General features: G+C 40.0%; 1 protein-coding gene across 8 annotated transcripts in view; it reads left to right on the plus strand.

The window, feature by feature from the left end:
• The first annotated feature begins 4,497 nt into the window (after positions 1–4,497).
• The window catches only part of DNM3 (dynamin 3), a 569,456-nt gene continuing 556,767 nt past the window's right edge, over positions 4,498–17,186 (plus strand). For 7 of the 8 annotated variants that reach the window (XM_025878034.2, XM_073900029.1, XM_073900023.1 and 4 more), the window contains exon 1: positions 4,498–4,813. In XM_025878034.2, coding sequence (XP_025733819.1) covers positions 4,653–4,813 — 161 coding nt within the window. In that variant the 5' untranslated portion in view covers positions 4,498–4,652. The remainder of the gene's footprint in view (positions 4,814–17,186) is intronic. The other variant, XM_073900028.1, reaches the window with a different exon arrangement.

Raw genomic sequence — 17,186 nt, forward strand, 5'->3', positions numbered from 1 at the left:
TCTGATTGACTTATTTCACTCAGCATAACACCCTCCAGTTCCATCACAGCCTGTAGCGTATTTTAAAAATGTATGTCTATGTAAGATACATATATTTAAACATATATATTTAATTCTTAGAATTAGCCAAAATTTATTTGGTACTAAGTCCTATGAATCTGGTAGGAAATCAACATAGATAATATTCTGTTCATCTGAAATGATGTGTGACTGTAGAATACTGAGTCTGAGTTTTTGGATAAGGTTTATTAATTTCAAAGGAGATGTTCCACTGATACTGTATGAAATGCAGCATTATTGCAATAGGCTTGTTGCTTCTCAAAATGACTCTGAAGGAAAATACTCATTTCAATAACAGTTCTGATGTGTTCATAAAAAGTTAACTTCTTGGGATGCCTGGGTGGCTCAGTTGGTTAAGCATCTGCCTTTTGCTCAGGTCATGGTCGCGCAGGGTCCTAGGATGGAGTCCCACATCGGGCTCCTTGCTTGGTGGGGAGCCTGCTTCTCCCTCTGCCTACAGCTCCCCCTGCTTGTGCTCTCTCTCTCTCTCTGACAAAAAAATGAATAAAATCTTTGAAAACAAAAACAACAAAACAAAACAAAAGAAAAGTTAACTTCTTAGATAGGGAGCCACACCTGAAAACGGCCCTTAACCTTTAGGAATCTTCTGCCTTGTGGCGTGGAAACAAGTGTGTTAGAGAACAGGAATTTGTATTCATCACTTGGTGCTGGAGCAGGGCTGAGGTGACCATGTGATGCAGTCAGGAAGCAGGGGTGGCTGACCAGGCTCCCCTTTTCAGCTTTACACCCACCCTCAAAGGTATAGATAGTCTTTGTGTCAAAAATTCCCCTTAGATTTTCCCCTTTGAGTTTTCGTTTTCTTTGCTATTTGTTTTATTTAGATTAATTTATGCGAAAAGCGTGTTGAGTGTATTAAATTCCTCCTGGTTCCATGTTATTGCAGAACTGACTCTGGAAATGTGAAATAAAGAAGGAAACCAATTAGCAAAAGTAGTTCAGGTTGGTTTCTTGAAGTAGGTGGGTGGGACTGATTTGAAGAAGTTCTGGAGAATAGATATGACATGCATGGCTTCAGTGCACATGAAATGCAAATTTATATAATGATTGTACATTCTCTGTCTAATGCATGGTAACATTGTCTTTTACATTAGAATGTGGGATACTCAGGGCAAGGGCTTCTGAGTTTTTTGTATTCCTCACAGCACAGAGCAGAGTGCAAGACAGATCATCAAGGCCTCCCCAGATGGAATTGTTACTCCCTGAGTCCCATCTTGTTTTCCCTTTTTTCCTTTAAAAAAACGTGGCGTCTGAGTCTGCTCAGGCCTCCATAACAAGATATCATAGACTGGTTGGCTTAAACAACAGAAGATTATTTCCTCAAAATTCTGGAGGCTGGGAAGTCCAACATTAAGGTGCTGACTGATTCGGTTCCTGGTAAGGACTCTTTCCTTGGCTTGCAGATGGCTGGCTTCTCCCTTTGTCCCCACATGGCAGAGACAGAGCAAGCTTTTCTAAGGACATTAGTCCTACTGGATCAGTGCTCCATCCTTATGACCTCATTTAACCTTATTCTAAATACAGCCACATTGAGGGCTTCAACATATGAATTTTGAGGAGACACAGGTCAGTCCATATCACCATTGGATCAGAGCACTTATTACATTGTGCTGTGATAGTTTGTTTATGTCTGTCCCCCACTGACTATGGTGTCCTTAGGTGCTAAGCACTGTGCTAGGCATTGAAAATCACAAAGACGGATCTTGCCCTCAAGAAGCTTATCATTAGTTGTATTTGCTTTCTATGGCTGCTGTAATGAATTAGTACAATCTTAGTGGCTTAAAACGACACAAATTTATTATCTGACAGCTCTATAGGTTAGAAGTCTGACACAGATCTCACTGAGCTAAAATCAAGGAGTCAGCAGAGCTGTGTTCCTTTTAGAGGCTCTAGGGAGAATCTGTTTCCTTGACTTTTCCAGCTTCTAGAGGCAGTCAGCATTTCTTGGTTTCTGGCCCCCTCTTTCTCCATCTTAAAGCCAGCAAAGTTGGGTCTCTGTGACCATTCTTCCATAGTCACATCTCCCTCTGAAAGAGCCAGGTAAGGCTTTCTGTTCTTCAGGATCCATGTGATTAGTCTGGGCCCATCTGGACAATCCAGCATAATCTCCCCATCACAAGGTCCTTAGTTTAATCACATCTGCAAAGTTCCATTTGCTATGTCAGGTAACATATTCACAGTTTCTGGAGATTTAAATGTGGACATCATTGGTAGGGGGACATTATTTTGCCTATCACATTAGTGGAAGAAAGAGACATGTAAATCGGAGATTCAATGCAATGTGCCAAACGCAACAATGAAGATCTATTCAGGGTATGTATATATGGGAAGCGTACAAGAAGGTAGTTAACAAATGATAGTTATAAATGAGGCACTGGCAGCAAAGATGAAGAGGATGAGGTGGGTTCTATGGAGGTAGAATGGGCATAATTTGTGTTCCAACTTGATGTAGGGGATGAGGGAGAGAGAGAGAAAAGGAGTAGAATGACTTCCAGATCCTGGATTGGGACTGGGCAGGCTTCTTGCTGAGATAGGAAGCATGCTGGAGGGCACGGTTAGTTGCTCTTCCTGCCCTTCTCTCTTCATGACTACTCTGACAACAACCGTGTGGTGGATGGAGGGGTGATTCCTGGAAAAGTATGTTAGGCAGATATCCTACTAGGGATACACTTCAGTGGAGGAGATGATGCATTCAGGCCTGTCTTGCTCTTTTGCTTTTTAAAAAAGTGAGATACAATTTACAGTGAAATGCACAGATCTTAAATGTTTAGTTCGATGAGTCCACGAATGTATACTCATATCTAAATCAAGATATAGAACATTTCCATCACTTTACAAAGATCTCTGGCGCCTCTCGCAGTCAGTCCCTACACCTCAAAGCAACCAGTACTCTGATTTCTGTCAACATAGATAATTTTGCCTATTCCACAACTTCGTATAAATGGAAGCATACAATATGTACTCTTTGGTGTCTTTCACTCAACATAATGTATCTGAGATTGAACTATGTTATTGCTGTATCAAACGTTCACTCCTTTTTGTTGCTTAGAAGTATGCCCAGACCGTACTTGCTCATTCATTCATCTTTTGATGGACATTTGGGTTATTCTTAGTGTTTTGGTCATTTGGACATTTTTTACACAAGTCTTATTAGGGTTAAAGGGAACTTCATAGGATTAAATGCTGAGATTAGAAAAGATGATTTCAGTTTTGAATAAGTTAAGTCAAATGTACTTGTGGGACATTCAGATAGTGAGGTTCAGGACCAGTTGGAGTTCAGTCTGTGGTAAAGGGGAGAGAGGTGGGCTAGCAATTTAGATTTCTGTAGTCGCTAGTCAGTATGTGGAATTAAACCCAGGGCAAAATCCTCGGGTAGAGTATAAAGTGTGAGATAGGAAAAGGCCCATGAATTAAATCCAGGAGAGCATGTGTATCTATTTGTAAAGAGGAACCCTCTAACTATGGACTCTGAGAAACCAACTGAGGGTTCTAGAGGGGAGGGGGAATGGGGGATGGGTTAGCCTGGTGATGGGTATTAAAGAGGGCACGTATTGAATGGAGCACTGGGTGTTACACTCCAACAATGAATCATGGAACACTACATCAAAAACTAATGATGTAATGTATGGTGATTAACATAATAAAATAAAAAAAAAAGAGGAACCCTCAAAGGAGGCTGAGCAAGCACGACCACTTATCTTTGTGTCTCCATCAGCAGGCACAGGACCCGAGGCCCAGGCACGTCTCAGTTTGCTACATTTAACAGAACGTGTGCAGAGTATACGCTCTTTGAGAGACCCTAAAGGAGGAGATAGATGGGCAGGAGAAATGGCATGAGGAGTCGCAAAGGCCCGAATGAGTGTGGTAGAGTGAAGAGAGGGAGTGGTGCGGTGAAGCACGACAAGCTCCACCTTTGCTTCGACGGGGCTGGGAGATGGAATCATTAGAGTTGAATAATTAGGTAGGGTCAGACTACGCAGGTCCCGAAGTGGATATCAGATGGAAGAATTTAGACTCCACAGGCCGGCCACCTTGAGAAGAGCTGGGTTCTGAAGTAGGGCGTGAGAACATGAGATTTGCTTTTAGGAAGTGACTCTGGCGGCGACGGAGGTACGACGGCTACTGCTGGTGACAGGGCTGAGTGGTTATCAGGGCTTGCCCCTGGTCTTTGGCTTTGTAGCTGAGGCTGATTCCCTGGCCAAGCGGTGTAACTGTGCGTCTGAGCCTTGGTAGCAGGAGACAGAGGTCGTGGCATCTGGCTGCAGCTGGGAGGCACTGCGTGCGCGCCGGGCCGAGGTGTCGGGTTGGGAACCCTCGCGCGGAATTGCAGCCAGGCGGGGCGCGGATGGGGCGGCCTAGGAACCAGGCCACGCCCCTCCCGCCCGCGCAGGCGCGCTGCGAGCCGTTAGCTGTCAGGAGCCGAGCGGCTGGCTGGCGGCGGGTTCCAACGTCTGCGCTGGAACCGGCTGACAGCACCCAGCGCGGCAGGGGCGACAAGGGCGGCGCGGCCTCGGCTCCCCAGCCAGGTCACAGAGGAGAGCAGGGACCAGCGGGCGGCCGGCGACGCTGGCAGGATGGGAAACCGGGAGATGGAGGAGCTGATCCCGCTGGTGAACCGTCTGCAGGACGCCTTCTCGGCGCTGGGACAGAGCTGCCTGCTGGAGCTGCCGCAGATCGCCGTGGTGGGCGGCCAGAGCGCGGGCAAGAGCTCGGTGCTCGAGAACTTCGTGGGCAGGTGAGAGCGCAGGGCGCGGGGGGCGGGGCTGGCGACCCCGCTCGGGGTCGTTGGAGCGCGCCCGGGCGGCGGGAGCCGGAGGACCGACAGGGGGCTGAGGCAGAATGGAGGGCAGAGCGGCGGTGTCCGTGGGGCGGGCGGGGTCGTCCCGGCTCCGGGCATCCTCCGTCTCCCCCCCCCCCGCCCCCCGCGCCTGGTGGCCCTCCTGTCTGTCTTTCATCCTGCGATACAAAGCCATTTCCTCTCCGTCCTCCGGTCGGGGAGTCGGGGGAGGGGGTCCGCCCGGGATCGACTTCCCCCCCGCCCGGCGCGCCAGCCTCGGGGAGCCTGGATGCCTGGATGCCCGGGAGCTTCCCCGTCCCCGTCTCCTCTGTTTTCCCGGCTCCACATCCCCCTCCTTTTCCTGTCAGCCTCCCCAAGGCTCTCTGTGAGGCTTTGGGGTTTTATCTCCCCCGCCCCCCACGGAGATGCTGTCCTTCTCGCCCCGGTTCTCGGCTCCGCTCAGCTGTCTACTGTTCGAGACAGTCGTCCCTTGCCCCTAGCAGGAGAGGCGGGGTGCGAGGAGAAAGAAACCGTTTGTTGTGGTGAAGCTTCATCCAGCCACGCTTCCCCACCATTCTCCCTAAGAGTCGAAGAATAAAAGGTGGTGTGTTCGCGTGTGCACCTATTCACAGCTCCAGGCTTATGTCAGAGAAACCGAGGCACAGACTCTGAGGGGGGTGAACGTGGACTTGTGTTGCCCAGATGCCATGTCATTCCTGCATCATCTCGGAATTGACCAGCATCTTTCTCGCACTCTCTCTGCGCCCCCTCCCCCAGCATCATCTTCCGTTCCCTACGCTCTCATCTGTCCTGCGAGTCTTCAAGATAAAATACTGAATCTAAATTATAGTTATGGGTTTCATCGTGACTCTTAACACAGAAAAAGCGAAAGGATTAATTTTTTTGAATTGAGAATCAGCATTTCTTTCCCCTGAGCAATTCGTGAGGGATTAAGTTACCTTAACGGCCTCGCCTGAGGAGTGCAGACATTTGCCAAGAAAAGCCCATTTAAAAGCATTACGAAAGCTGAAATCTGTTTCCTATAGTAAACCAGGTAGAAATGTACGGCAGTAAGACAGTGGGCCGGAGTGGGGACAATCCAGAGATTGTACTTTACTCTTTTTATTTGGCTGGTTAAGTGATTTTAGATTCAGAAGGTTCCTGTTCCTTTTTTTCTTTTTTTGTTAGTGTTTGGTCGTGTGTAAAATTTCGATATTCCCACATCTCTTTTGGGAATGTTAGTGTCTATAAAGTGCATATTCTTCTTTCTCAGTTGATGCTCTGTCTGATAGTCTTCTTTTTTTCCTTGTATGAACTAGAAAAGCTTAGAATCCTAATAAAAAAGTAAAATTGCTGACAGTTGGCTGGTATCTTTGCCTGTCTCTTAATCACTTCTGTTTTACCATTTTGAGTGATGAGAAAGTGATGGTAAAACATTTTACATATGTCGTCTTAGATTAATGGTGAAGTGATGGATGAATGTGATTTCAAACATACATGGGGCAGTCATATAACTTAATAAGGGTTTTACTTTTTTGGATTTATTGTCAATGAAATTCACTAAGTTTAGAGTGGGATCCATAGGGAAAGTGAGGCTTGAGGACAATGTATTTTTGAATTTTCAAACTCCAGGACATTTAACATGGTACCCTAATAGTCATTTAACTACTTTTATTTTTTAAACAAATACTTAAAGATTAAAATAGCAATTCAAATGCCATTACCATGTTTTTATGCATCTTTCATATATTTACTTGGATGGGCCGTATTATAAATGCATTGTTTGTGTCAAGAGCTTTTGAACCTAATGTCAATTTTAGGCACGTATCTCAATTCTGTCCCGACACACTTCTTAATGCTATAATAAAATTGTATACATTTCCCCTCACTAGCTATCGTCGTTTAAAATGAGAATTTCAAAAAAAGAGATATGGAAGAGTAAATTATTTTAGCTTAAATGTTTTTATGATAGAATGAAAAATAGGGACATTATAAGCATTATACAAATCAGAGCATTTAGCAAAATACGTTAGTATTTTGTTATACTTTTTAAAAAAGTTTTACCAATAATTAATTACTGTTAAAATATCAAATCAAAGGATGAACATAGAGGGCAAAACTCATTTAATAAATATATAAGGCTTTATTATCTGTGGAGATGACACTTGCCTTGCAGAGCTTATATATTAGGAAAAAAATTAATTAAAAAGGTCATTTGACTTTAATAAAGGTTTCTGTCATTGAATTATTGAGGAATCTAATTTCTAATTATAAACCAACCTTAGGGAAAAAGGAGTTCTCAATTTTGAAAGGAGATTGGTCCTAGGCAGAAAAAAACTACTCATATTCCACTATAACCTTTTATCTTTTTGTTATCCAGCAATTTTGCAATAAAGGTAAGGTTCTTTCCTTTAAGGATGAAACTTTCTTCTTTTACATGTAGTTGTTTTCATTTTAAGACTCTGGCGTATGTGCAGTTATCGAATGTAGTCATAAAACAAGGGGTCATTGCTTGTGTGAATTGTGTTTGCTCTCATTTAAGCTTGTTCTCTTCAAAATAATGATGCATTTTCCTCAATATTTAACAATCCGTACTTAATGGACTATTTTCTTCTCTCAGATATATATTGACTTTTTTTTGATACCACTGAATGAATTTGGTTGTGAATGTGTTTACTTCATTTAACTGTAGCTGTAAAATCCAATTTTGGGGTGACAAGTTTGAGATTGTTATGAATAAAATGAGTCGTGAATGAACTACTTGTTTGTGATTTTCTTTCTGAAGTGATGAATTTACATATTAATGTAATATAGTGTGAGTAACCAGATTGTTCTTTTGGTTGTTCAGATGAGATATAGACTGGCAGTGAGAGGCAGCGTAAGGTCTAATGAGTAGAAGCTGAGACCCATGGTGTGAATATAGGGGTTCATTATCCCGTGTGGGGGTCTGCCCATTTGTCTGGTTTGTGTATGGAAGAACTGAATTTACTCAACTACTTTCATATCCATTTTTTTTTTTACAGTGCAGTGAGATGATGATGATAGTGGTTAACATTTATTGAGAGCTTGCTATGCATCAGGTGTATTCTAAAGGCTTTTACATGGGTAATCTCATTTAATACTCATAAAACCTCACAAAGGAAGGTACTCGTACGAGTTTCATTTTACGGAAGAAGAAACTGAGTTTTAGAGAGTTTGAGTAACTTGCTGATGGCTAATTTAATTTAACATAAAAACAGTGGAGCTAGGATCCAACCTGTCTGGGCTCTATACCTATACTATAAAACCTCTGTGCCATATTGCTCCCTCCATACTTAGATTTACCAAATCCTCTGATAAATACTTTTAACTTCTTTCTTTGATAACACTTAAAAACACCACCTAAATGAACAAGAAGCTGCCATATTAATAGTATTATTCATATTTATTTTTGTCTACCTCGCCTCATTTCACAGATTTGAGGCAACCCCTTAGGCAGAAACAACATTAGTTAAAAGATAGGTACTTTACTATATTAGACATTCTTGAAGGGAGCTCCAGCATGTAATTGGGTTGTTTATTTAAGTATGTGTTTAGAGTACATATAACTTGTTTATGGAGGTGTTAAATGAAAACTGTACTAGTTGCTAATGTGCAAATGTTTTGTAATGATATACTTGTTAAAAACATTAGTTCTTCAATGCTAGTTATATAGGCAGAGAATTCCACATTATTTTATTCTAGTCTGAGTGGTAAATAGACTTTTAATTTTGTACAAGTAGAGTAGGTTTTGTGATTAATGATTAAAAAAAGACTTTTTAAAAAGTGACTATGTTGAGGGAGTGCATTTCAATGTGGAAATGTCAAATGTATATTTATTTAATTATGATGTTTGAGAGACAGATATGTTGATTATCTAATTAAAGTTTTTTTGAGAGAGAACCTTAATAGCCATTTGATGCTGTTGTTGCAATGGACATAACCAGATAATTAAAAAAAAAATCCGTAAGTCATTTATATGGCTTAGATAGACACTATTCTTAAGTCCTTTGACTGATTTCAGGAGAGTAGTTAAAAATTGAGGAGGGAAGAGTTCTCCAACTGCAAATGAGATTAGGCATAGAAGCATTCATATTAGTAAAACTTCTTAATTCAGAAATAGGTTTGTATTGAGGGAAAATATTTTAAACATCAAAGCACCTGAATTAGTGAATATTTTTCAACAAATGCCTTCCAGATGTTAAAATTATTAGGTAAATGGATGCTAACAATTAAGTTGTCATAATTTTTGAAAATTGTGCTTTATGTTTCCCAAGAGTCCATTTAAATAAAGAATCAGACACATGAACTTTTTTTTCATCCAGCGATGAATTGTTAAAACCTGAAATTACAAAGATATTTTTGCTGAATCAACATACATAATGTACTTCAGGTTTTCACAAATTTACGGTTGGTAGGATTTAAGTACCACAATCAACTTAATTCTTTTTTATTAATAGTATCTGCGAAGCAATACAACCAGGTAAACTGTCCTGGATAGGATATCTCTGTTTTGAAATTTACTTTTGATTAACAGATATCAAAAAATGCACTTGATTAACTTCTTTAAGAATCAATTTGGATAGGCAGTCATCCAGAACTTTTGAGGAATGGAAAGTTAATAGTTAGCTATGCTGTTATGCTAGAGATTATTAGGTTATCTACATTTAGTATATTAGGTGTTTTTCTTAGGTAGTAGTACCTTTTATTAGGGCTAGTAAATGGAATTAAATTATGATGGTTTACTTATTAATATAATTTATTTGATATTGAGGGTACTATAAGCAGCTGAAGGAAATAGATGATTTTTTTCTCTCCCACCAGAGCCAAGTGGAGAGAGCCCTGAACTAATGTACTGTATAGAAGAATCCATTTTTTTTTTTTCCTGTATGGCCAAAGTTTTGCCTACCTCTAAGTCTGCTTTGTAATTTCTCCCACTCTCAGCATTAATTGATTAATTAATTAATTAAAAACATTCTTTTTAGAGAGGGGGTAGGGCCAAAGGGAGAGAAAGAATCCCACAACCCTGAGGTCGTGACCTGAGCTGAAATCAGGAATCAGATGCTTAATGCTGAGCCACCCAGGTGCCCCTCAGCATTAATTTAAAAATCCCAATGGATTATATAATACTAAACACATTTATATAAAGTGGAAGGAAGAAGGAGGTCAGTGTTTGTGTAGCCTTACTGGGTTGCTAGCATGGGCACTGTTAATATACTTTCCATGCTTTCCTTACTTTACCTGTTTTCACATCCCCATGTCAATAGGGGAAGAAACTCAGGGTTAGAGAGGAGTAATTTGTGGAGGGTCACATGGCTCGTAAGTGGCCAAGCTGAGGTTTAGCCTTGGATATGACTCCTGTTGGTACTCTTGAGAAATATGAGCAAATCAAGTCAATGAGCATGTATTTATTGAGTTCTGAGTATGCTGGGTAAGAATATAGTAGGAAGTATGAATGCCCAGAAGCTGATGTATGTATAAAAAGAGAACTGACAACATAAGGTATGAGATCTCAACTTTCAAGTGGTTTTGTAAAATAAATGCAGTTGGGTATAATGCAAACTGGGACAAAATAATTTATACTATGTCAATTTATTTTTACAAAAAAGAGAAAAAAACCTTGAAAACCCACAATTCTGAAATTGAATTGGGATATAAGAGGAAAGTAGACGGTATATGAGTTTCCAGTGTCATTTGGCAGCTGGTATCATTTTAACTCAAGGCTGCATGTACTGAAGTATCGATGTCAAAGTGGGGAGGTGGTTATCTGTGTCTCAGTGTCTGACTCCACAACAAAGCATTTAATTTAGACTATCACTTTATCATGAAGAGATACTATGTACTGGAGAGGGCCTGAGAGAAGAGTAGGAGGAAAGAAAAAAGGTTGGAGAGATTAAAAATATAACTGGATGCAGTGAAGCCTAAGCGAGAGTGGGTTGGATTAGGCCAACTGCTTTATAAAAAAGGACCTCTAAGGCGCTAATGCTGAAGGGAGTGGAATTCTATTCTTTTTATTGTTATTTTTTTTATTTTTTAGAATAAGGCATTTAGTTAAAGTAATGAAGTAAATCGAAGACAAAATGTCAGGGAAAATGTTCTAAACGCAAACCTGAGGGGCGCCTGGGTGGCTCAGTTGTTAAGCGGGTGCCTTTGGCTCAGGTCATGATCCCAGGACCTTGGGATCGAGCCCCACATCGGGCTCCCTGCTCCGTGGGGAGCCAGCTTCTTCCTCTCCCACTCCCCCTGCTTGTGTTCCCTCTCTCAGTGTGTCTCTCTGTCAAATAAATGAATAAAATCTTTAAAAAAAATACATAGATAAATAAAGGCAAACCTGAGAGTGGAATGTGTTGATATTGTTTAGAAGTGGGGGAGGGTAAAGGAAGAGAGTTGACACTAAACGATTTGCATTTCGTGAGTTAAACATTGTTCTGGCAAATTAGAGGGTTTATTTATTTATTTTTTAAAAAGATTTTATTTATTTATTTGACAGAGAGAGAGATAGCGAGAGCAGGAACACAAGCAGAGGGAGTGGGAGAGGGAGAAGCAGGCTTCCCGCGGAGCAGAGAGCCGATGCAGGGCTCGATCCCAGGACTCTGGGACCACGCCTGAGCCGAAGGCAGACGCTTAAGGACTGAGCCACCCAGGTGCCCCTAGAGGGTTTATTAATACCAAGTTGGTGTTTTTGTTTTGTTTTGTTTTTGTTTTTGTTTTGTCTTAGGTAGCTTAGCTTTGCTTTTATCAGTAGCAAGGACAGGCATCTCACTGGGTTCTGTAAGAAACTTTATTCTGTCTTCATTTCTTTGCTAACTTCCTGGATCTACATTAGGATTCAGAGAAACCAAGAGATTTGCCCAAGGTCGGAAACAGAATCAGAGTTGAGTTTGGAACTTGGTGTTCAGAACTGGGAGCCCTGTTCAGGTCATCATCTTATTGTTTTAAAGTGCCTCCCTCTTACCCTCACTCTGCCTCCTCCTCTTCCCATTCCTTTCCACTGGACCAGTCTTTCCTCCTCCTTGATCTTTCCCTTCGTTACTTTACTTGATAGCAGACCCGCAGTGATAATTCACCCTCCCAGCCCCCGTACACAACAGTAGAAGGAAACAGGGAGCAGGATTTTTGTCAGGTTTAGACTTAGACCAGGTAATTTGGCTGAGATAATATACATTAGTATATTTGTGACTTTTAGGAAACAGGCCCAGGGAGAGATTAAATGAAATAGTGGATGTTTTCACACATTATTAATGTTTTCCCATCAGATGGGCATATCTAGAACGTTGTGCCTGGGATGGTCACTGATAGACCTTGCTTAAAACCAAGGAAAGCTTCTGAAAAGTTGAGGATAAGTAAATAATATAAATCTGGAAAGGTTGCTATTTTAAGAAACGAGTGAACTTTTTGGTAAAATAAAAGATAAGTATTGGGTAGCGAATCCTCCCCTTCAATTTTGCCTGTTTCATATTTTACTTTTTTGTTTGTATTCTTAGAGTGAAGCCCATTGATATCATAGAAATTATTTTAATAATTAATTTCAACAAGCATTAATATTGTGTTAAATCCTTAATGTTAATTGATTAGAAAGGCAAGATAGTTGTTGAGGAGAAGGAGGATATATTTGATCCATGAATTATGTGAATGCTACAGGACAGGTTTAGATTTTTTCTCTGACATCCCTGCTGAAAGTCCTCTATTTCTAGAAGTTTAAACTGTGTGCCTCAGTGCTCTTTTGTGACAGGTCTCATTTTCCTATCCCACTGCTTCAAGGTCATGATATACCCATGAATAACACATACATACTTATTAGAAGTGGGTAGGGCTTCTGAAGGACCTCATTGTCTGTTGTTTCAGTGGCTTGGAATTGAAAAGACAAATCCATTTAAATTAGTAACTTGGTGGGTAACTAATCTTATTTATGGTATTTTTTTCTTCAATCTCAAAAAGCCAATATTTGAAAAGGACTCATCATATCCTGGTAAGAGAGTGCAGGCTTTGCTCACTGGTGTTTCAGTCCCACTTCTGACTCTTGTTAGTAACATGCTCCTCAGCAAGGCACTGAACCTCCCTGGGACTTAATTTCCTAATCCGCAGTATAGGCATAGTAATACAGACTTTATTTTTTTATGTGCGTGTGAGTTCTAGGTAAGATAATGTATAATGTATGGCCCATAATATGCACTCAGTGAATGATGACTGTGATATGATGATTTATAAGAAAAATATATTTTGATCATTCATATGATCAAAATATATTTCTTTTTTTAATTTTAAGATTTTATTTATTTATTTATTTGGGGGGGGAGGAGCAGAAGGAGAGGGACAAGCAGACTCTGCTGAGTGTGGAGCCCAGTGTGGGGTTTTTTATCTCTCAACCTTGAGATCATGACCTGAGCCAAAATCAAGAGTCAGATGCTCAACTGACTGAGCCACCCAGGTACCCCCCCCTTTTTAAATTTTTTTTTCATATGACCAAAGTATATTTCTCGTATTTATTTGGTTTTCATCCATGGTTCTTGTCTTACAGCTCACAAAACCCTTGGAATTGCCTGTGTTGCCAGTGAGCAAGGTGTCTTTTTGTTATGTTAATGAGGTGACTTGGAAAACACCTCAGGATGGGGGCTGCTTGTCAGTGGAGCTTACCCCATGATTAGGGGATTGGAATTTTCAGTCCTATCCCCCAATTTCCTGGGAGAGGAGACAGGTTTGAGGTTGAATCAGTTGCAAATAGCCAATGATTTAATCAGTCATAGCTATGTAATGAAGCCTCCATAAAAACCCAAAGGACTGGGTTCGGAGAGCTCCTGAGTTGTTGAACACATGGACATTTAGGGAGTCTGGATCACCTGGAGAGGGCATGGAAGCACCTTGTCATTTTCCCATACCTTGCCCTATGCATCTCTTCCCTCTGGTTGTTCCTGAGTTATATCCTTTTATGATAAACTGGTAATCTAGTAAGTTAAATGTTTCTCTGAGTCCTATGGGCCACTCTAGCAAATTAATTGAACCCAAGGAGGTTTAGATTGTCATTTGAGGTGTTGGGGTATAGCCTTGTGAGACTGAGTCCTCAGCCTTTGGAATCTGATGCTATCTCTGGGTATGGTGTCAGGTTTGAGTTGAATTGTATGACACCCAGCTAGTGTCCAGAGCACTGCTTGTTGGTTTGGGAAACCCCTCCTCACATTGGAATTGGTACTAAAACCCATTTAATGGCTACTAGTCTAAGTCTTTTATCTAGACTGGAGGTTTTCTGAATATTTTTAAAAACAAAAATAAATTTAGGAGAGATGATAGATACTAATGCATATTTGTAAATTCTCTGTTTTGTGCATGTTGGAAAATTACAGCTGCATCAAAATACTAACTTTTAGATCTTAATCACTTAAAGTATTTATGGGCCTTCTTTAGAGAAAGTATTGCCCACATTTAGCATTATCGTAGTGTATTTTTTTCGTTAAACAGCGTAAAATGACCTATATCCAGTTTGTGTGTTCTTTTCTCCCAAGAGTTCCAAAGCACTTTTCCATTTATTCTTTTATTAGTCCTTACAATATCCCTGAAAGGAGAGTAAAGGCTTGTTTTATTAACTTCAATTCAGAAAAGAGGAAGATAGAGCTAGAAAAAGTTAAGTGACATGCTAGGGTTTAAATGGTGATACTAGAGATAATGAATGCAATAGAATTAATAACATTGCAATAGTAGAATTAAAATGAATTTTGCTGAAATTTTCCTTCGTTCTCCCAGAGAATAAATTTTAAGGAAAGTATTTGATTCAATGATATGGAGTAAAACATTCATAGCATATCTGTAGCTTTTGGAAATATTAGATGAAATTATAGGCAAAGATGGAGGTAGGAGTAGGAAAAACATTGGAGTCCAACTGGAGAAGAAGGCTACTGAGTAAGAGTATGAGCTAAGCCCAAGGAACAGAAAAGATCTATAGCCATGGGATCAGGAGGTGAGGCAGAGAAATAGTTGTGTCTAGTGTTATTAGACCTTAGAGAAGTACTGCAATTTGTATAGTAGAAGTTGAAGTAATATCCAGTGACTATTTTCAGTGGAAAAACTCATATTCTTACTTGATTGACATTCTCACAGCTTACTAACCAATTTCAGCTTCAAGCTAGTTAACTCGTTCCATTTGGAATGACATTATCTTTGTGTTACTAGGTATGCCTCAGAACATCTGTGTAAGAATAGCTTTGGGTGTCTTATCCAGAGGAACCTTAGAGATCTGTGTGTGTGTGTGTGTGTTTTTCTGTTTTCTGGTTAATAAAACTGAGATTCATCCTTTTCATATATTTAAAAGAGGGGAAAAGGCCCGCAGTCTATTTTCATGGATCCTAGCATTACGATTCTGAATGCTCCTTCCTGGACAGCAACCATTGTGTGGTGAGATTTTTGCATTTTCATCTAGAAATACCAATATAACTTTATGAATACTGATTGCAGTCCTTGTGGATTCAATTTAAGAAACTTTACATGGTCTGTTTACTTAATCCTAACAAAAAACATGTGAAACTGTCGGGGGGGAATACTTGATTTGATTTATCTACTATGAATATTATATTTTCCTCAGGGATTTTTTTCTAAGTTGTTGGAGAAGGGAAATGGTAGAAGGATTATGAGTCTCTTACTTCAAGAACAAGAGCAGGAATGGGAAGGAGGAAGTCTTGCTTAGTGTGAGTGTGAGTGTCTACTATATTGCAGGGAGATAGGAAGAAAAAACAGATGAACTCTTAATTGCTGAGGGAATTAGGAGTATTGATGAGTTATTTAGTTTGAGATGGATGTTAAAGGATTACCTCAGGTAAGCTGAGGCACCATGGGTGAAAGCAATGAGAGCTGGGGTTAGTCCAGTATATCCATCACCCTGCTGGTCTTCCTCAGCTCTTCCTATCTGATTTAGAGGCCCCTCCTCGGGTCCTTGTTCATACCTTCCTGCACAGGGCTCTTACTGCATAATTGGTTGCCTCGTCTGTCTGCCCAACTCTTTGCAGCTTCCATGAAGTCAGGAGCTGCATTTCATTTCTCATTTTCATTTAATGCTGTAGGAATTTGCAGTGTGATTCTGTATATGCCACTTATCCAAGCTGAATTGTACCTTCTTTACCAATAAATTGGTGTTGGACTAGATCAGTGTTTTTCAAACTGTGGGTATGACTTATTAGCAGGGCATGATATCATTTTAATGGGTTGTGACAATTTTTAAAAAATATCAGAGTACATCCCAAGTAGTAATTATAAGTACCATACATTATTGGGAAACTTTTGTATTAGTCATGTATTTGTATATATATATATGTGGCAGTATGAAATTTATTTCTTACTATAGTTGTTCTCAAAATTGTTGAATGCGTCTGGACTAGATTAAGTCTAATATTATTTCTGGTCATTTATTTGATGATTCTATATTTGTGTGGTAGGACAGATCTTTTTATTATAGAAGGCACAATTCACACTATACCATACTATTTTACTAGGTGACCTAAAATCGAGATAATTTTATTATTTTTATTTTGTTAAATTAACTATGTTTTAATTGAAAAAAAGAATAGGTAATATGTTAAAAACTCAGACATTTCAAAAAGACGATAAAAATTGTCTCCCCCATCATGGTTTCTTACTTGTTAAGATGTTTCATTTACCTGAATACCTGCCAGATTATTTCTGGGTTTATATTTTCTTCATATGACATTTATTTGATTTTTGAGGACAGAGAGAATTTAATAAACTTGTTTGGTTGTAGGTAGATGATAAAACCAGTTGAGAAAGAATATGTTTGAAAATTCTATTTGCAGATGGATTTATTCATTCACTGAGTCGTTTACAGTCATAGTTTTGAGAGTCTACTATATGCCAGAAACTATGTGAGGCTCTTTGTATAGAACAGCTCCTTCAAAGAACTTGGTGACCCAATAGGGTACAAGGGTTGATATGCACTGTGCTGTTATTATTAGGGTAACCAGGCTAACAATTCTAATGTGAGGCATTTGTTAGAAAGTAGTTGGTGGTGTCATGATGTTGTCTCCAAATATTTGAGGAGCTGTTAATTGGAGAGGGATTAGATTGACTGTATGTCCCTAGAAGACACAGAACAAATGGGTAAAAGTTACAGGTAGACAGATTTAAACTTAATGTTAAGGGAGACTGCTCAACAGAAGAGTTAAGAAATGGAATGAGTCCCTGTAAAGCAGTAAGTATTCCATCCCCGGAAGGATAGAGGCCAGGGATTAAAGACTGACTGGCTCCTTGGCAAGGTGTAGATGGGAGGTAGGTTGAGCAAAAGGACTTTGAAGTTCCTTTATAACTTAAAGTCTAT

The sequence above is a fragment of the Callorhinus ursinus genome, unplaced genomic scaffold, assembly GCF_003265705.2.
Source record: "Callorhinus ursinus isolate GAN/ISIS: 27379988/994484 unplaced genomic scaffold, GSC_fseal_2.0 scaffold13, whole genome shotgun sequence".
Taxonomy (NCBI): domain Eukaryota; kingdom Metazoa; phylum Chordata; class Mammalia; order Carnivora; family Otariidae; genus Callorhinus; species Callorhinus ursinus.